The sequence below is a fragment of the Myotis yumanensis genome, unplaced genomic scaffold, assembly GCF_028538775.1.
Source record: "Myotis yumanensis isolate MYYU_CA2020_CCGP unplaced genomic scaffold, mMyoYum1.0.hap1 SCAF_16, whole genome shotgun sequence".
NCBI classification, from domain to species: domain Eukaryota; kingdom Metazoa; phylum Chordata; class Mammalia; order Chiroptera; family Vespertilionidae; genus Myotis; species Myotis yumanensis.
The window spans coordinates 42510740-42531082 of record NW_027223767.1 but is presented as its reverse complement, the minus strand read 5'-3'; the positions used below and the strand labels follow the sequence as shown (position 1 = coordinate 42531082).

The 20343-nt window shown below is 53.0% G+C and overlaps 1 protein-coding gene and 1 pseudogene across 1 annotated transcript; both read right to left on the bottom strand.

The window, feature by feature from the left end:
* Positions 1 to 5393: 5393 nt before the first annotated feature.
* PHB1 (prohibitin 1) lies at positions 5394 to 16033 on the bottom strand. Its single transcript, XM_070393707.1, has 7 exons — positions 15963 to 16033; positions 13798 to 13912; positions 12094 to 12255; positions 9811 to 9953; positions 9548 to 9664; positions 7280 to 7375; positions 5394 to 5760 (listed from the first exon to the last, which is right to left on the bottom strand). Exons 2-7 carry the CDS (start codon positions 13883 to 13885, stop codon positions 5548 to 5550), a joined length of 819 nt encoding a protein of 272 aa, XP_070249808.1. The 5' UTR covers positions 13886 to 13912; positions 15963 to 16033; the 3' UTR covers positions 5394 to 5547.
* Positions 16034 to 18842: 2809 nt separating this feature from the next.
* On the bottom strand, positions 18843 to 19812 carry LOC138995026 (CKLF-like MARVEL transmembrane domain-containing protein 7 pseudogene; annotated as a pseudogene).
* Positions 19813 to 20343: the final 531 nt, after the last annotated feature.

The window sequence follows — 20343 nt, the reverse complement described above, 5'->3', positions numbered from 1 at the left end:
CGGGGAGAGGCAGGCCGCTCCCCGGGACATAATAGGGAAGAGAGTGAGAATATTGGAGCATCTACGTGCTGAGCCCCATGCTAAGCATTTTCACCTCTGTCCTCTCATTCACTCCTCAGCAACACTGCGGCGTGGGTATTCACGTCCTTAGTTTTTTGAGAAGAAGAAAAAGAAGATGTTTGAAGTATTCAAGGAATTTACCCAAGATCTCCCAAGCAGGGTCAGAATCCAAACCCAAATCTTTCTAACTCTAGAACCCATATTCTTTCTACTAAATCAGCGGTTCTCAACCTGTGGGTCGCGACCCCTTTGGGGGTCGAACGACCCTTTCACAGGGGTCGCCTAAGACCATCGGAAAACACATCTATAATTACATATTGTTTTTGTGATGAATCACTATGCTTTAATTATGTTCAATTTGTAACAATGACATTGGAGGTCACCACAACATGAGGAACTGTATTAAAGGGTCGCGGCATCAGGAAGGTTGAAAACCACTGCACTAAATGGAATTGCTTTATGGAGCGAGAAATACCGGACGTCCATCCCAACTCGGTGCTGCACAAGGTCAGCAAGGAGTGCTGTTGTCCTGGTTCATAGATCGATGCCCAACCTGAGCCATGCCGGCCGGGCTTATTCTTCTTCAGATATTTCCCCAACCATTTAAAAGGGTAAAAACCATTGTCAGCTTGTGAGCTGTATAGAAACGAGTGGAGGGATGTGCTTGGCCTACAGCTCACGTAGTTGGCCAATCCCTGACCTCAGTGTTTGCAGCTCCTTCAGCCAAACGTAGACAGTTCTCTCCCAACTGTGGACTGGTTTCCCCAGGCCCAGTACATTTCCGTCCTTTCTCTCTCCAGCTCCGTGCATCTGGGCCTTGCCAAAGCTCCCAGCCTCCACCGCCCCAGGCAGGACTCATCACTCCTTTTTTGTTCAGTTCTCAGGCCCAGTGTTGCCAGAGTTCCAGCGCCAAAGGGAGACTTACAGGCACGGAAAGCTAGCACGAGGTCAGCCAGAGGTAAATTCCTGGAGAAGAGGGCTTCTAAGTGGGGCCTGGGACAGGCATTGAAAAGGGGAGGAGAGATTCTAACAACTATGATGGTGCCAGGTGGGTACTAGACTTATCGGGGTGATCACCTTGTAAGGTAGACAGATGTCTAGTCACGATGCTGTATACCTGAAACTAACACAATGTTGGATGTCAACTGTAACTGAAAAAAATTTTTTAAAGACGGGGAGGAGAGCCCTGGCCTGGGTGGCTCAGTTGGTTGGAGCGTTGTCCCGTGCCCTGAAAGGTCTCCGGTTCGATTCCTGGTCAGGGAACATGCACGGGCTGCGGGTTTGATCCTCGGGAGAGGTGCACGCCAGAGGCAAGCGATCGATGTTTCTCTCTCACATTGATGTCTCTCTCTCTCCCCCCCCCTCCCGTCCTCTCTCTCTCAAACCAATAAAAATACATGTATTTTAACCCTTTTCGGTCCAACGTGGAGGCTGACTCGACAGACCAGGCGCTAGGAGCAGGTCCAACGTCGAGGCTGAGACACCGCAAACCAGTTCAACATTCAATCCCGTCAATTAATTTGGACCAGACTGTTTGAATTCCAAAAATAAAATTGGACCGTAAAGGGTTAAAAGTGTGTGTGTGGGTGGGAGAGTGGTGCTCCAGGCAGAAGCAGGAGAGACTGAGCCTTTGGCAGGTGACCGTGAGGGGACAGTCCACACGCAGAGCTCACATGAAGGCAGAGAGTGATGACACTGGGGTCAGGGTGGGGCTTTGGTGGAGGGTTGGCCTGCCAGACCCTGAGAACCCAGATTCTGAGTAGGTTGCGGTAACTTCATGCGATGGTGTGACAGGGGAACGCCAGGGCCTTAACTCCCAGCCCCCATTTGTAACCTTGGTCCTGTACCCTCTGTTCCTTCATCTATGCATTCGCCCAACATTCAGTAATTCCCATCAAGAGCCAGGCGTGTTTGGCTTGTTAAGGGAAAGAAGAGAAAAGGGGAATGGATGTGGAATCACATACGTGTCCTGCACTCCGGAAATGGAGAGCAGGAGAGAGAACACACACATACCTACCACCCAGAGAAGATAGTGCCGACTGCCTGGTGGGACTGTGGTCAAGGAGTGCAGGCCAGGGAGAAGCAATGGATGGGGAGCAGGGGACACCGGGGGAAGTTCTGTGGAAGAGAAAGGACTTGAGCTAGGACTGAAAGGGTAGGGCACATCTGAGTCTGTGCAACCTGGGGGTAGGGCTGTGCAGGATGAAGTGACAATGAGCAAAGGGGGTGCAGACAAGGGCAAGGCACTCATTTTGGTGCTTGCTTTCAATGGGGGTGTTATTGGCATTATTGGGGGGCGATTTTTCATTGTATGAGTCTGCCCCATACAAAGGAGGTCTTGCAGCATCCCGCCACCTCCCGACCCTCGCCTAAGGCCGGTAGACACGGCCCATTCCCACTTGCATTTTCCAGCAACACTCCCCACTCTGCGGGAAACGCTAGATAGGTTTGTGAAGACAAGCAGTGAGATGGAAAGTTGGACCGGAGAATTAGCAGCCCGAGCACGGAGGGCCTCACGTGCCAGGACAAGACGTTTGCGCTTTGTTAAGCAAGGAGTGTCCGCAGGAGGGAGGGAACGCGATCTGCTTTAGAAAACGAAGTTTGGAGCAGGATGAACGGGAGGCCTCCAGCAACCCCCCACCCAGGTCACTTTCAATCAGGGCGGGCTGCTGGCGGATGGCAAAGGTCAAGGGAGGTGCTGTCTGCATAGCCCTGCGGATTGCTGGAATGTCCTATTAGAGCTGTATTTGCTACATTGGGATTTGACTAATATTTCCTTGTCTCTCCCTGTCTTTCAGATCAAGCCACTTGGCAGTGACCACAATACAATCCACCCCCCCCCCCCCCCGCCCCTGCCAATGGTCCACACGGGGAGAATTAGTGTAAAGCAAGAAGGAAAAGGGCAACCCTTGGAGGGTTTTCTCTTCCTCCCTGTCCAGGGTCCACTGCCCGCTTAGTAAGCACCCCTTGGTGCCTGAACAAGGGAACTATTCAGCCTGACCGCAGGAGAGAGGAGACCTGGCCAGGGCAGGACATGGATTTTGATCCACAGCCCAGAGGATCCCAAGCTGATAAAGGCTCATTGTGGCAGCTTCTGGAGAAACCCAGAGGCCATCAGGGGACTCTGGGGCTAAGCAGCCAGTTAACCGCCCTTGAACATTTGTGAAAAGAATTACTTCTTGGCGGAAGTCGAAGCAGAATGAGGCCCCTGGGCTGCCGCTGGCACCACCCATGGCAAGGAGACTAACAACAAAACCAGCAGGAGCCGGGCCTGACAGCAAAGAGGCCGACCAGGGGCAGAAGGAACCCAGAAGCTGCGGAGGGCTCCCCTGCGGACACCTGCGGCCTGAAACCTGATCGCCCGTCAAATGCAAGAAACAAGAAACACAACTGCTCTCTTAAAATGGTCCGGGGAAGAGGAGCCTCCTGCCCGCCTCTCCCTTCCTCCAAGAGCATCCGAAGCCATAAACGGCAGGAAAGGATGGCTGTGGAATGGGAGTCGGCCTGGATCCGCTTTAGGAATTATGCTCTCTCTGCTCCAGTCTCGAATGTGTTTCCGAGTCCAGGCACCTTATCATTCGCAGGCCTCGCTGTTCTTACAGCAAAAACATGAAAGTAAGAAGGAAGATCCTGAGATAAATGACGCCGGGGAGGTGGCAGGGAGGTGGGCCGGATGGGAGGCTGGTGGGAGTATCGGCAGAATGCGGCTTTGGTGGGAGGTTTGAGGTTCAGCCGAGGGTCAGCAGCCCAGAGTGCACCTGTCATTGGGGGGTGCCTGGGAAGGGCTTCAATCCCTGCTGAGAGGCCCAGGGAGGGGAGCGGGGTGCAAGGATGGGAGCACTCGGTCCCTAGAACTACCTCTGTGCATTGTCTCTGCCTTCCTCAGCTGACAGCTGGCCCTGTCCCGTGGGAGGGAAATGCAGAATTGAGGTCAGAGACCCTCGCCTTGGCCAGGTGCAGGACCTGGGAGCAGAGGTTCAAGCAGTCAGTGCGCGCGCCCACTGCACGTCCTCGCTTCCGCTTTATTCCTAACAGGATTGCACGTCTCATCTCTCAGTCTAGCTCTGCTTTCCCTCCCCGCCACCCCCAATGCAAAAACGTGGCCTTGCAAATGCCATTTCTACATCAAAGCACAGCAGAACAAGCCATCTCCACTCACAGCAGAGCCCCCGAAGCCACCTCGTGTACATAGGAACCAAACCAGGGCAGCGGGCTCACACTCATGTGTTTTATGTCCCGTCAGGGGACTGATGCTGACAGTGCCGGGCAGGCCCACCACTCCCAGTTCGCAGTGGTACCGAAGCCTCAGAGGAGAATCAATGACCCTGCACTCACCGGTACCTGAGAGCCCATCTCATGACAAACCTCACCTAACACCAGACATTCACTTCCGGTTAGGGATGGATCTAGAACACGGCCCTGAGTTTTCTGAAACTCGAGCATTTTCCGCCTTGCTGGAGATTTCGTCCCCGCTGGCCATCCACACATGTGCACACAGAAACTGCGGGAACACTCTGTTCAGATCCCACGGCTCCCAGACAGAAAAACAAGCCCAGAAGACAGAGCTGCGAGGTCTGGGTGTCATTTATTGACGGCAGTTTACACACATTGGCTCTCTCCCCAAGGCCGTTCCTTCAAAGCGCAGGCACAGAGCCGAGGAGGGCAGTCTCCCCGGAGCAGAGCCAGGAGCGCAGAACGCACGTCCCTGGCAGGCACGCCCAGCCCACAGGATGCAATCCTTCACGATGGAATTCCGCCGGGCGTTGGAGACCGAGGTGGGGGTGGAGAGGAAGTCTTCCACGGACTCACATCTCAGTCCAGGCCTCCTCTCCCACTGGCCAAGTCCATCTCAGCTCAGGAGCCCCGGGGGGGAGCAGCAAATCCAGCCCACCCACCTGTACAGGGCAGATCCTCCAACCATGCCGTGCGCACACACCTGCTTCCGCTGGCCTCAGAGAGAATCAGCCTTATGGTAAGAGACAGACCGCTTCCTCTCTGACCCGCCCGGCACCTCTTCAGCTGGGTCTGCGCAGAACTGCTGGAAAACGGAGGCCTGCGTGCTCGGTTCAGCCGGGCGGCGTCTTCAAATCCTGGTAGACGGAGGGCTGCAGGCTACCGGTTTACTCAGGCTGACCACTGCGCTCCCCAGCCCATCACACACACGACCCGCCTTTCTTCTGCCAATTGCCTCCGGCTAGGCTAGAGCTCCGCGGGCCCCGCATTGGGACAGGAGTCAAGCTGGTCTGCACAGGCACTTGGCAGTTTTGGGTAGGGAGGTGGGTCAAGAAAGTGGGTGGAAACGAGAACAAAAGAGTTTCATCTGATAAGAGTGATTAGAGAGTTGAAGTGATTTTACTTTTATTTCCTTCACGTTAAGCCAATCATGAAATTTCACAGTGATTCTGGGGCAGGGGCAGAAGGAACGTGATGTTCAGAATCCTCGGGGCTGTGGCCCATGGGCCCGAGCCGGTGCGGGCGGGGCAGGCCTCACTGGGGGAGCTGCAGGAGCACCGACTGCCCGGCCGGCAGGTAGGTGATGTTCCGAGAGCGGGAGAGCTGGTAGGCGATGTCCTCGGCGGCCTCCAGCTTGCGCAGCTCGATCAGGCCGTCGCCCGCAGTAGCAAGCGAGTTTGCGATCAGCTCGGCGGCTTTGGAGTCGCCCTCAGCAGAGATGATGGCTGCCTTCTTCTGCTGCTCGGCCTAAGACGGGGAGGTGGGGAGAGACCGAGACCACACCTCAGGGCGCTGGAGGGCAGGCCATAGGCTCGCAGGCCCGGGCTGGGCACCCTCACTGACTCCCCAAGGAACTCTGGGTATCTGCCGCCTCCTCCTCCGGAGGGGGTCCACACGCACTGTGTGCCACCAATCCTCTCCTACCTGGACCACCCACTTCTCATCACGTTAGGGATACATTCTGTCGGCTGCATAAACAGCAATCTAGTCCGGCCACGCTACGCTGAGCCAGAGCATCCCGGGCCAAGGAAAACAGGAGCGAAAGGCAGAGTCACTGCTCAGGCTCCTCTTTCCCTCCAGTCCCAGGCCAAAGTGACTTTCACCAAAGCCTGCGTCGCTAAGCCGGAGAAGCAGGCGTGTGCGGCGCTCCCTGGAGCTGCCAGGAACCCAGGCGCCCAGGATGAGGTCTCCTAGGCTTGCCATCCTCCTACCAATAGGACCTCTATCGGCAATGCATGACCAATAAAATGAACACAACTTGGAAACCGCTAGGCTCTGTGACTATTCACTCAACAAATGTTTACCGAGCACCTAGGAGCTCCAGGCACATGTCTAAGGCTCCGGAGATAGGCAGTTTATATAAAGAGAAAAAAAAAAAAAAAGGTCCTGCTCAGAGAGTCTACATTCTCTAACATTAAATGCTCGCCACCCACATGTCCCTCTTTTCCCTCATTTCGAGGACTAAGGGGTGTTGGGTTAGAACAACAGTTTTCAGCCTTTTTCATCTCATGACACACATAAACCAACCACTAAAATTCTACGGCACACCTTACTTCTTGGTGATCTGACAAAAAAAATAGGTATAATTTTGATTCATTCACACCAGATGGCTACTGTGTTGGCTGTCGTCATTTTCATATTTGACACTCTAAGGGAAAAGAGGTCAGGGCCCTGACTAAGTAGCCAGGCATTGCGTGCTTTCGACTCTGCGGTGCACCGCTCGGAAATCGATGGATTAGAATGCCAATGCCAATGCCAGAGAACGAATGGTGGGAAGGAATAAATACACCTTTGCAGAGACCAGGAAGACCGGGCTGCTATGCAAATACACTGTGTCCCTCACACGCTGACACATCTGGATGGGCTTAGCGTTTGAACAAACCCAGTGACGACAGAGCATCTGGTGCAACATGTGATCCTTTTCGCTGTCAGCTTTCACTGTGTAACTACGGTTAAAAATGACCTCTCAGCGAAGCTGAAAATATGCCAGGAGAAAAACACTTTTATTTGTAGAAAGTGTTTTTGATCTTAGGGAAGTGGAGGAAAAAAATGGCCCTTCGGTGATTTGGGAACGTAACTTCACATAATCCCTGACTAGCCCCCAGAGACTCTGGGCCAGTTGCAGGAGGACGGTCCCTTCCATCCCCTTCCAACGATCCCGGAAGGAGAGATGACAGATGATGAATTTCCAGGCCACCCAGTGAACGGGGAGGCCGAGCGCAGGAGAAAGGGGAGAGGGGCTCCTGCCATCTGGCCGAACGCTCACCTTTTCCACCACAAATCTGGCCCTTTCCGCTTCCTGTTGGGCCACCTGTTTGGCTTCTACTGCTTCTGTGAACTCCTTCCCGAAGGTCAGATGCGTCTAAAGGGAGAGAGCGAGCGCAAGATGAGGCGGTGTAATTGCTCAGACAGCGTGGCTGCGAGGCCCCCGCGGCCGCTGGAGGGAAAGGCCAGGAATGGCTCTAGCAGTTGGAGGCTTCGTGAGGCCGGATCCCCCTTCCACCTCCATAGCTGTGTCCAAACTAGGTTACACCCGGAGCCCTCGGCTGCCCCTCTGCTCCCGCACATCATGCTGTCACTCTCAGTGCGACCATCTCAGATGGAAAACGGCCCACAGGCACTGAAGGAATCTACTCAACTGAGCACCTCCCTAGAGAAGGAGACCTGTGGGTCCCAGCACCCCCACCATGACCAGCGCTCTCAGAAGGCCCTTTGATGCCCCTGGGGAGCCAGGTGGAGCCCCCGAGAGGGAGGGATGCAGCTGGTTCTCAGGGGTTCGAGAGCCCGCTGCTCCGAGCTTACGGGCTAACTAGCCCCCTTCCTTCCCACAGCACCTCCACCACCAAACAGGAAGGGGATGGGAGAACGTGGGATACACATCAGAGTGTTCCCGGTGTGAGCGCTTCTGGTAAAGGGTTTAGAAGAGAGAGAAGGCAGCTAAAGCTATTGCTTAGGAAGAAGGTTTAAAATTCGGATTACCCAGACGTCCCCTAAGAACATAAATAACAGACTTGGCCGAAGTGACTGCCTCTACTGATCGTGCAAAGGGAACAGATCTCAGAATGCCTAATGGCGAGTCTAGAAATGATTTACTTATTTATCAATTTTTTTTATGAGTAAAGAAAGAAATAAAGGGAAAAGTAGCTTTGGTTTTGCTATCAAATTCTACTGTTTTTATTTCCTCCTCCACTCTCCCAACCTCTGCTTTAAAAGCATAAGTGACTCAAGTTTCCTCCTGGAGAGTCAATCCTAGTCTCACTGCCTTCCAGAACTGTGAACACTCCTGACGCTTACGCTGCAGCGGTTCTACTTTGCCTGCTCCGTTTCTGGACTCTTGGTCAACGTTTGGGGAAGAAAACGCAATCCTGAGAGATGAGAAATGAAATGTGCAATTAAGGAATAAGTTTTCTTTCTAAAAGGGCCAGCTGAGGGCAGCAAATTCCCCATGAAATCTAATTTTCTTCTCACACCTCTTAGATATGGTTTCTTGTGGTCAGCCCACATTTCCCCAGAATGGAGCATGTGGTTAAAGTCTCACAAAAGGCCAAGCTTCTCCTTGGGTTTTTACTTAGCATTTCCCCACAGCCGAGGTGCGCTGGTTAACAGTGAGAACCTGAGGAATTACCACTAGTCAGAGCCAAATGGCTGCAGCCTGGAATCTCGCCAGTAGAGGGAGCCCACGGGCCCTTCCATGGCGGGCAATGGATGCAAGGTGGAGCCATGCCCTGCAGCGAGTACTGGGTGTTGGAGTGTGATGTTTAAACAGCTGCACAGATGCTGAGGGGGAAATGGTGCCTTTGCCTAGCGATGCACAGGAGAACCGAACAGGAAACACGACCTCACTACCTGAACAAATCACTCCAAATGGTTTTTCCCACGAATCTAGAAACATGACCCTCCCCCTCGCCCCCTCCATCTGAAATGCTACTCCGCCTGTATTGCTTTCCGTCTGACTTACGGCGTTTAGCGTATATAAACACACAGATATGCACTCTCAGTCCTCGGAGACGTCCCTCACACCCAGACCAGGCGTTGGGGAGCAGAACCCTTCATTTACACGCTATCACCTTTCACGGGGGGTTCCCACAGCTCACGTCACTGAGCGTCAGACCCTAAGTGCCGGGAAATGCCCGCGGGTCCGGCTGGGAGGTCTGCGCTGGGGAGAGAGACTGTCCGAGGCTCTCCGGTCTCACCAGGCAGTTTCCTCCTGTGTCAGATGGTCAGCAAGGCACCACTTCCCGGGGAGCTCTGGGGAGCACGCACAGCCAGTCACGGTTTGGGATGGAAAATGCTCGTGGTTAGGTCACCGCCCTGGGCAGCGCCAGAAGTCAAGAGTGCGTGGCCGCGGTGAGGGAAAGAGGCCTTGCTGAACACGAGCCCAAGGAGAGGGCCTCACACGGCAAGAAGTTCCCACGCTTTCAAGTCTCACGTCTAGGAACGTGGAAGGCAGGACCCAACAGCGTCTCCCCAGGAACGGAGCCAGGCACCCCAGCACGCATCGGGCCCCTCCCTGCAGGCTCCCCAAGGATCTTACCAAGGACACGTCATCCAGGATGAGCCCGAAGGTCGCGGCGCGCTCCGTCAGGTCGTCGCTCACCTGCCTGGAGACCAGCTCTCTCTGGGTGATGAGTTCTCCAGCGTCAAAGCGAGCCTGGTTCCAGGGGAGGGCAGAGCAGCCGGGCAGGACCGTGAGGGAGCGGAAAAGGAGCCAGAAAACCACCAGCCACATCCCCACCCGCCCCCTGCCACGCTCAGGGGCCACACTCTCAGCTCGGGGCGCAGGCCCTGTCCACTCACCACCACCGACTTGAGGATCTCTGTGGTGATGGACGGCAGCACCCGCTCGTCGTAGTCCTCGCCGATGCTGGTGAAGATGCGGGGAAGCTGGCTAGCGACCGGGCGGAAGAGGATGCGCAGGGTGATGTTGACATTCTGCAAATCTTCGGGCAGGGAGGGGGAAATGCTGGAGTTAAAAATAAAACTCACAGTGGCCTCCGAGGGGACCGCCTACCCCCAATTTGCTACAATTTTTAGAGTTGCTAATCCGAGAGGGCATGGAGCAAAGATGTCTGGGTTCTTTGGTAGAGAACCCAGCAGAGCACCAGTGAGGAACCTCTTAAAGGCATCTGGTGACGACGGCTTTTCTGTGCGTCCTGAATGCCCCCCGATATAAGCAACAGGTGCTATGGGGTGTCTGGAACACGGGATGTTTTAAGGAAACAGGGCAATGCTAAGAATTCTAGGGCGAGGCCTTTCCAAGGCCTGGTGCACGTGACCCAGGTCAGGAGCATGCTTTGGAGGGATTACCGTGGGCCCAGCAGAAATAGTCCACTTTGGACGGAACCAATAGTCCAAAGGCCTGGGCCGCAGGCCCACTCTGCTGGTTACTAATTATCCGACTCCGCTAAGCTTTAGCCAACCTCAGCTTAGTTATCTAAGAACAGGGATGATTTCATCTGACTTCCAGGCACGTTGAAGGAAACGAACAGAGAAGACATACAAACACATGGTCAAACACAACAGATGTAAGAGGCTAGGATCATCTACTGCAGCGGTTCTCAACCTGTGGGTCGCGACCCCTTTGGCGGTCAAATGACCCTTTCACAGGGGTCGCCTAAGATCATCCTGCATATCAGATATTTACATTATGATTCATAACAGTAGCAACATTACAGTTATGAAGTAGCAACGAAAATAATTTTATGGTTGGGTCACAACATGAGGAACTGTATTTAAAGGGCCAGAAGGTTGAGAACCACTGACCTACTGGTACAGCTCACCTCTCATTACCCAGGCAAAGGACCAAGGAGGGAAACACAAGCCAGGCCTGCTCGGAGCTGACGCACGGTCACAGCTGGCTCGCAGTCAACAAGAGTATGGACCAAGCACCCCTGAGACCATCGAACCAGGCAAGGGAAGTGGGAAATGCATAACACAATCCCCTGATCGCTAGAGTCCCTCCCAACAGTCCTGAAGCTAGGCACAGGAAGTATCCTTAGAACAACTGCAAAACAGCAGAGAAGAAACCCCCAAGAGGTGGGAAGCTGAGACCTAGGCTTTTAAGTTAGAGTTCTGTTTCTCGATGAACCCCACCCCACCTCTGATTTCCTCTGTGGTAGCAGGCAAGCCAGGCCCTCACAGGAGGCCCCTTCCTCTCCCTGGCCAGGGGCTACGGGACAGACGATGCCCTACCGACTTACCCTCCGTCCTCTGCCCGACACGCCGCTCACTCTAAAGTCCCAGTTCAGATAGAAGCTCCTCACGGGAGCCTGCCCGACGCCTGGTGGGCTAGCCGCCCTCCTCTCCGCTCCCGACGCGCCCGCCGTATAACCTTGGCTCCGGTGCTCACTACACTATACCTGTCTGTGCACATCTCTATCTCCCTAGCTGGACAGAGCTCCTTAAGGCCCCTGCTTTAGTCATCTCTGAATTAGCCCCAGCCCCTGCCCAGCAAAAAGCCAGGCACAGTCACAGCAAGTGCACACCAGCGTAGGAAGGCATCGGGGGTGACCCTCTCCTCTCGCTGTGTGGACGTGTGGCTGCTGAGCTGGCACCTGCTACGCCACTTCCTGCCTGAGCACCTCTATGAGCAGGATGGGGGGGGGGACAAGGACAGCAACTCGTTTTAGGTTCCCACTGCATAGCCAGTGGCGTGTCGGACACCAGGACACAGCTCCCAGGGAAGTGGGCCTCCGCCTGTGAGAACAACGGGAGGGCAGCGAGGCCGCACACCGAGGCCTTGGGAAGTCAGGCAAAGGGTGAGTCAGCTGCGAGGCGAACAGAGCCGCCAGATGGGTTTATCCAGGGATCCTGGGGAAGAAGAGCCAACGGGAGGGAGCAGGGCATCCTCAGATTTCTTTCCAATTGGGTCACAATGTGACTCTTGAAACAGATCTTTGTGTGTTTCTTTAAATGTGCACAGTTGTCTGTGTGCTCACCTTAAGTAAGTATTTCTTGCTATGAATCCAGGTACCACTCTCCAGGGAAAAGATGCCAGGAATTCTTATGTGAAGTTCAACCTCTTGTAGATCCCACAGCACCCCTTCCACCCTCTCTCCCGAACCCACAGGCGAGACTCACCTTTGCTACCAGTGATGACGGGCACGTTACGGGGTCGAGAGCGGCAATCAAAGATAATCGGTTTCTGTACCCAAGGGATGAGGAAGTGAGTCCCTTCCCCCACCACGATGTCCTGCACGCCACGGAACCGGTCGAAGATGACAGCTCTGTGCCCAGCATCCACTAGGAATGAGGATAGCGATGGGTCAGGAAATTCCTCTCACCCGTTCACCGAAAGAATCACGCCCTGGAAAGGGTCTTGGTGCTTTCTGTTCATGTATTAAGTCTCCCCTCTCCTGCTCCATCTTCCCGCACTTCTGGTCTCCAGAGGCTTCTAATAGCTATGAATCTAAGCAATCACTTCCTGTCCCATGTGTCTCCCCAAGGACCTTGCTAATAGGTCCTCAACATCCTTTCTCCTGGAAACAGTTGGCTGCTGATTTTCTGATTAACCACCCCATCCCCAAACTCACATCAACACATATCCAGAAATCACCTCCCGAAACTTCTTTCTAAAACTCCCGAAGTCTTCACTGTTATCACAGTTCAACCTGGTTCCAATTTTACCTCGTGTCCCAGAAGCAGCACCCCCACTGTGAGAACCCTAACATCCAGGGGTCACTCTTTCTTTCCAAAAGCTTTTTTTTCCCCCTAAGGTTTTGAGGGGTTGTAGAGCTGTCTTGTTGAGAAATTGGCGATGGTGATTACTGTATAATTATGCAGGGATGAATGGCCACAAAGATCAGAGTGGCCCTAGCTGGTTGCTCAGTGGTTAGAGCATCGGCCCACGGACCGAATGGTTGCGGGTGCAATTCTGGTCAAGGGCACCTATCTCAGTTGCAGGATCAACCCCCAGTGCCCCAGGGGCACATGCAGGAGGCAACCAATCGATGTGTCTCTCTGTCTCTCTCTCTCCCTTCCACTCTCTCTAAAGATCAATGGAAAAATTTCCTCAGGGGAGGATTAATAAAACACGGACACTGACCAAACAACAAACGAAAAAGGTCAGAGTGTAAAGCTATGCCATGGAAGCCAAGCGGGCTTTTCTGGTCCGCTGCTTTATGGACATTATCGTTGGTCCAAACAGCTCCACTCTGAAATTAATCCTCTTGTCGGACATCGCCTCTGTCACACACGAGGTGAATCCATCTACTGCTGCTTGCCAACAGTGAAAGCTAGAGAATTTCACAGCTGGAGGGGGGCTTAGAGATAACCTAGTTCAATCCCACTGCTGGACCAGGTCTCCCAGCAAAGTGGAAGAACAGCCAGCTCAACCCCCTGCCACCCTGTTCAAAGCCGGGCAGTGCACCTCAAAGCTATTTTCTCTGCAGTGACCCAGCTGCAGCAGAGCAAAGCTCCTGCTCAGCAGAAGGTCACCACGGGCCTACAGCTCCTGCTGAGTCTTCCCACGGGCAGAAGAGAACAAATGAGATCTCCATTTCAGCGCGACAGCAATATCCTGGCCGTCCGCGGCAGCATCCGGGGGTGCAGCATCCCTTCAAATGAACTAGCGCAGCAGGAAACATCCAACCAGCAACCAGACTGGGAGGCTCCTTGTGAAGAAAGGCTCCGAGAGAACCTCTGGCTAAAAGGACAGGGGCTCTGATGACAATGTAACCGTATGGTGTGGGACGGCAGTGAGCCGTCACATTCGGCAGCGCTGCCACCTGGCGTGTCCCGTGGGCTGTGCCGACGAACAGAAGCCCTCCAGCAAAGGAGCCTCACCATTATACAAGGCCGAGTTCACCACGCCTCCCGCAACCGCTAAGGCCAGGCCAAACTTGCCAATGGATTCAAACACTTTGGCAGCCATGTCTCCTTCTGCTGGACCCACACACACCTAAGAGGGTAAAAACAAAAACAAATAAAACAACTTGCTCCCCAAATCCTCAGAGAGCGCTCTCTGCCACACAATATCCACTTCTCCAGCTGGCTATTTACTCCCCATTCCTGGAAAACTGGCGCATCAACTCCTCTGCTTTTTTCTTTTCCCACCACTTAAGAAGAGGGTCTGGAGCACTTGGTTAACACACGGGACTGAGGCATGTGCTCGATACCCACAGGGAATTAGCACCACACTAAACCACCCTCCCATCTTCCGGACAAACAGACCCCGAGAGAGGCTGTGAGGCTGGTTCTGTGCAATTTTGGTTTAGAAAAATTACTCAAAGTGAGCCAGGCCTGTAAGCCAGGACAAGTGAAATAGGGAAACTGAGGTAGGTAGCTAAACAAACTGACAGAGCAATTTGCAAGATACGGAAGGCCACCTCCCTAGAAATAACATCTAGGCCTCAGTTGTATTTCGACTCCAGACCCAGAAAAGCAGCAAAACCCGGTGGGTGATACCAAGACCAGCTGCAATGATTAAGGACCCCCTGCCCTGACACTGACCAATCAGTGAACACCACGACCCTGACGGAGCACCTAGAAAACTGGTGAATATTCTGTTAAAACCCTCCCGACACCTCCCCGAAGATATTTGCCTGCAAGAGAGAAATAAAAGCCTCAAGACGAAGGACCCAGCGCATGCTCTCCTTCTGGGGAGCAGCCCCCCCATTCCCTTTCTGCTCTTCTGCCCCCACAGGCACGCATCTTCTAAACCAGTGGTTCTCAACCCTCTGGCCCTTTAAATACAGTTCTTCATGTTGTGACCCAACCATAAAATTATTTTCATTGCTACTTCATAACTGTAAGGTTGCTACTGTTATGAATCGTCATGTAAATATCTGATATGCAGGATGGTCTTAGGCGACCCCTGTGAAAGGGTCGTTTGACCGCCAAAGGGATCGAGACCCACAGGTTGAGAACTACTGTAATCTAAACCCTAGAGGACCCCACGAGGCTTGCAACCAGGGGAGCAATGGGCAGCAGCCCCTCATCCCAAAATAACCCCGGAACCTGCTCCCCAGACCCCCTTTCCCCTGCCTTCCCAGAGAGCTAGGGTAGCCCAGCCTCGGCTCTTCTGTTGCTTCTTCTCAGCTCAGCCCTTTCTCGTTCGACTGTCCCCAGCTTTACTAACTGTTCCCTCACAGTCACCTGGACTCATGCTGGGAAATTTTTTCTGCACCAAGTCAAGAACCCACACAGTAGGGGCTGGTCCTCTTTCCGGTAACAAAGGAGTGTGCTACACAGTGATTTCCACAGCGAAAATAGCGAATCGCTAACCTTTCTATCAGAAGGTCTTCTAATGGCAATTTATCTAACCCTCACACCAACCCCTATGACATAGATAGATTACTACAGGTGAGGAAACTGAGGCACACCGTGAGGTTACACGGGGAGCCCAGGATCACACAGCTATTAAGTGGCAGAACCAGGATGAGGACCCACAGGTGGAATTCTAGGAGGCACAGCTCAGCTCCTCATCATACGGCTTCCCAACAGCAGGTATTAAGAATGACCTGGCGTGGGAGCGACAGCTGGATGACATTCTGGAACCACATAACGAAGAGTAAGTGGGCAGGTGGGCTGAGCGGGTGGGCGGGAGCGCGCCCGACCGAATAGAAGCCACTCCAGCACTTAACTTCCCAACGCTCCGCACCATGGTCGCCGTCCGCTTCAGCCTCAAAGCCTCCCTCGTTCCCTCCGGGCCAGAGCCTACCCCGATCGCTCCTCGGGCATTTAAACATCCCTTTCCCAGTGCCAGGACGCTCAGCCCTGACCACTCAGCCTGTCCACTGCTCACTGCTTCTGGATCATTCCTCACCCTGCCCCCATACACACCTCCCTTACTCTACGCAACTCCTGGCTCGTCCTGGGCTCGCCCCGTACCCGCTTCCCGCGAGGCGGAGCCGCGCATACACGCCGCTCTCCTCAAGTGCTAATGGGAGTGCAGAGAGGGGCTGCAGAGTTGCCCAAAGCGGACCACAGCCGTACCCCTCCATTCTCACCTGCTTCTACTCTGACCTCCACAAGCCTTCCCCAGCCACACGTACTGCGCACGCGCAAGGCGGCTCCTCCTCTTCCCCGCCCTCTTTCCAACATCCGCGCCTCCGATTGGTCGGGAATAGCGCTGTGCATTCTGGGAAGGGTGGCTTTCCGCCTCGTCCTGGTTTCAGGGCTCTTAGCAGATGAACTACAATTCCCAAAAAGCCATGCAACGGCTGACCCGCGCTGAAAAGCCTTTTCTCTTTCGTGTTTAACGCCGTGAGGCTGCCGCAAAGCCTTTTGGGGGCTGTAGTTTCTTGGGGGATAAATGCACGTGCCTATTGATGCTAGAACCTCCTGGAAGATGAGCCTTGTAAAAAGTAGCTAGGTCTGCAGCTAGTGGCAGAGATGGGCTGGTAAAATAGAAAGCTGATGGAAGCATGGGTGGGCACCTTGGAGAAACTTGTGGTGAACTAACTGTTGGGGTGAGAGACCCTGAAGGAAAACAAGAGGTGATCTTCATTCCACAGCCCTGCCTGGAAACGTCCTGAAAGTCCTGGAACATTGATTACCAGAACCATAAAGAACCTTAGGCCCTGATGGGTGTGGCTCAGTTGGTTGAGCGTCATCTGATGCACGAAAAGGTCCCCAGCTGGATTCCTAGTCAGGGCACATACCCAGGCTGCAGGCTCCATCCCCGGTCAGGGCGCGTACAGGAGGCAATTGATAGATGTTTCTCTCTCTCTCTCTCTCTCTCTCCTGCTCCCCCTTCCTCTCTCTCTGAAGTCAATAAAAACATATTTAAAAGACGCTCAGGAAGCATCTGGACTAGAAAAGGAGGCCCAGAGAGAGGAAGGGATATATTCAAGGTCAACCATGGATTTAGCAAAGGGGCTTGGCTTAGAGTCCAGATCTTCTCATGGACAGAATGTTTTTAAAACTCATTTGGAAAAGTTGCAAGAATAGTACAAAGAACTCATGTATCCTTTACTCAAAATCATCAACTGCTAAAAATCTGCTCCATTTGCTTTATCATCTGCTCCTTCCCTCTCTACTTCCCTCCCTCCTCATCCTCTCTGACTCTCTCTCATCTACCTTCTGCATTCTATTTTTGTCCATTGACCCAATAATGAACATTATAGTAACCCTCCCACACACACAGGATACAATCTAAGATTAGGTACTGCATTCATTTCTCATGTCTCTTTAGTCTCCTTTAATGCAAAAAATTTCCTCAGTCTTCCTGTCTTTTATTACATTAAAAAAGAAGAAGAAGGATCTTGTTCATTTGGGGTTTGTCTGATGGTTCCTCATGATTAGATTCAGGTTTGGCATTCTTAGCTGAGATACTAACTAAGTGGTGTATGGATATTAAATTTTTATGAAACCTGGTCCATTTCTGGATTCTAATAGGATTGGATTCTTTCAGCTTCTTTTTCCTGTATTTCTCTCCTCTTCTCTTTGTCCCCTTCTCTGTCCCCATTTGGCACAATCAAATAATCAGAGATATCAAAGGCAGCATTCTTTGGGTGATATGGGTTTGCCCTAACCAACCACATTTTTTTCCTCTCACTACTAGAATGCAAACTATGAGAGCTGAAAGTTTATTCTATTCTCAGAACATAGAATACTGCTCGACACACAGTGTCAAGTTTTGGGGTTTTGGTTAATTTAGTGCCTCAACAAGGCCATCAGTGATGCAGAGTCTTCCCATCTTTAACTCTGCCATCTTCAGGTATTGACTTTTGTCCTCATAATTGTCCCCTAAAGGTCACAAGATGACTGCAGAAGGTCCAGGCTTAATGTTCTCACACCACATTAACCAAAGGCCAGAAGGCAGGAAAAGGGCACGTTACATTTTGGGTCCCCTTATAAGAGTTATGTCAAGTTTCCCAGAAACACCCACCAGACACCCCCTTATGTGTTGTTGAGCAGGGTTTTATCATCTGCCCACTTCTGACCATTGGCAAAAGAATGACATTGCCTTGTTGGGACTTAACAAAATCAAGAGTCAACCTTTGGGATTGGGGAGGGCTTGGCTTTCCTAAACCACATGACTGCCCAAACCATAACAAGTCAAAATGGTGTTTTGTTAGCAAGGAACGGGATGGAAAGAAGGGATGTTGGAATTGCAACCAACGGTGTCTGCCACCAGGGCCCTATTTGGGACCAGCTGGTCAATGAGGCCTCTATGAGGAGATGATGTTTAAGGTAAGACCTAAAGAAGTGAGACATGAAAAAGTTTGGGTGGGGTGGGAGGAGAGCATTCAAGAGGGAACCGCACATGCATTTCTTTTTTTTTTGTCAAGTCAATTTTCTATTTAAACACACACACACACACACACACACACACACACACACACGCGCGCGCACGCGCGAGCTCACGAAGGCAGAGGCAGGAAAGGAGACTGAGATCTCGTCTTTGGGGCCAGGCTGACCACAGAGGGCTTCTCTTCCACAGTCGGACTCACAGATGCCCAAGCTGATCAATTAGGAGAGGGCTTGGTTTTTACGGGGAGACTTAAGGCAGCGCCGCTCCCGCGAGGAGTGGGATTTGTGCAGGAGCATCCAGAAACCTCTCTGTTGTGTTAGGTGTGGACACCAGTCCTGGAGGCCGTTTGAAAAGCAGGAGGCAGGCAGAGACCAGATTTCCCTGGAGGCTGCTTTTCTTTCCCGGACGAAGAGAATGTTCTCCCAGTAGAATAGGCCGGAGAGAGAGGTCCGGAGCAGCTCGGGAGCCCAGGAGGGAGGAGAAGGCCCTCCGTGCCCGCCAGCCGGGCAGGGCTTTGGCACAGGAACACAGGTTCGGAAATCTCTCCTGAGGTCACCGGCCCTCGGGTCCTCCTGCCTGCGGGGCCACACGTCCGGCAGGGCCTCCTGCGGGCCCGGAGGCCGCGGTGTCCTCAGACGGCTGCATCTGTGGACTGGATCACACAAGAGATCTTGTAGGACAGCCACACGCTCGCCAGGCAGAGGAAGGTGGCCACGAAGCCGAAGATCGACAGGGGCCAGATGATGCAGGTGAGCACACGGTAGAGGCGGACCAGGTAGAAGGCGAGGATCATGATCAAGTTACAGATGGTGACCACTTCGAAGTATCTGTAGGCGCTCTGGCTGATCCACGGAGAGCTCCTCACACAGATGAAGGCGATCAGCAGGCTGACCATCTGCGCCACTTTCAGCAGGGCCCGTGGGTGCAGGGGTAGACCGGGTCCACCAGCCCCTCCGAGGCGCTCATGCCCCGCGGCCCCGCACCGGCCCTGGGTCCCAGCGCGCTGCTGCTGCTGCACGTGGTGCGGTTCCGTGCGACATCGCGTGGCCCCTGCCCGCTGGCTGCCTCCTCAGCACATGCATTTCAAGCACAGCTAATGCACAACGGATAGATCTGGCCAGTAAAGAGACAAGGATCCCCTTTTAGATTCAGACAGTTTGTCACTTACATAGACACCGAAGAGGGAAGAGTAGTCAAAGGTGCCAGCTCCTATTGGCCCAGGTGTGGGGCGACATGCAAACAGATGGGCTAGACGAGAGCGGCACAGACGCTAGCACTTCCTGTGGCCGAGAAGCCATGGTCCCGTGGCAGCTAAGCAGTATTACAGTTTGCAACTATGTGCTTAGTGGGGTGAGGACAGAGGCTCTTCCTTAGAAAGCCTCAGACCCTTTGAGAACCCGGAGGCCATGAGGAGCGTCTCACAGCACCTTTCCTGGTCCACGGGGAAGTGAAGGGGAAATGTCCACGCAGCAGCTCCTCACGTGGCCCTCTTGTGTTCCAGGCGGGTCACAGGTGTGCTGCCAAGACCTCGATTCGGCTGGGGTTCCAGCCTTGCCTGAGTGGGCGATGCGGAGATGTGTAGGGTTGCCAGGTGGAGCCATTTCCCTACAATGCAAAGGCCCTGAGGCAGGCCAGAACTTGGCCCTTTGAAGGCACTGAATGAAGATGAATGTGGCCAAAGCACAATGATTGGATGAGGGAGTTTCAGAGGATTGCAATAGTGAAATAAGCAAACGCCAGATGTTGCAGGCCTTGCTGAGAAGTTTTAAGTGTAGTGAGAAGCCCCTGGAAGTTTCTAAGCACGAGAGTGGGTAATTCCTCGATGGGGAAAGCAACCAACCCCACAGAAAAACCTGCAGAGCCTGGTAGTTGGAAATCCCCAATGAAAGAGCCCAGGAAGGTCTGTTACCCCTAGAGCAATGGTTATTACATTTTTTGATCTTAGGACTCCTTTATATTCTTAAAAGCTATTAAGTACCCCCAAAGAGCTTTTAAAACATGGAATATATATATATATATATATATATATATATATATATATATACACACACATATATATACACATATATATGTGTATATATATATATTCACTCACAGTTAAAGTGAGAAATTTAAAATATTTACTTACTCAT

What these genes read in the sequence shown, in the direction of transcription:
- PHB1 (XM_070393707.1), bottom strand. Translation starts at nt 13,885, where the DNA reads ATGGCTGCCAAAGTGTTTGAATCCATTGGCAAGTTTGGCCTGGCCTTA. An exon ending in GAACTCGGCCTTGTATAATG is followed by an intron (nt 12,256 to 13,797) that starts GTGAGGCTCCTT and finishes CCTCATTCCTAG; the next exon opens with TGGATGCTGGGCACAGAGCT. An exon ending in AGATCCTCAAGTCGGTGGTG is followed by an intron (nt 9,665 to 9,810) that starts GTGAGTGGACAG and finishes CCCTGGAACCAG; the next exon opens with GCTCGCTTTGACGCTGGAGA.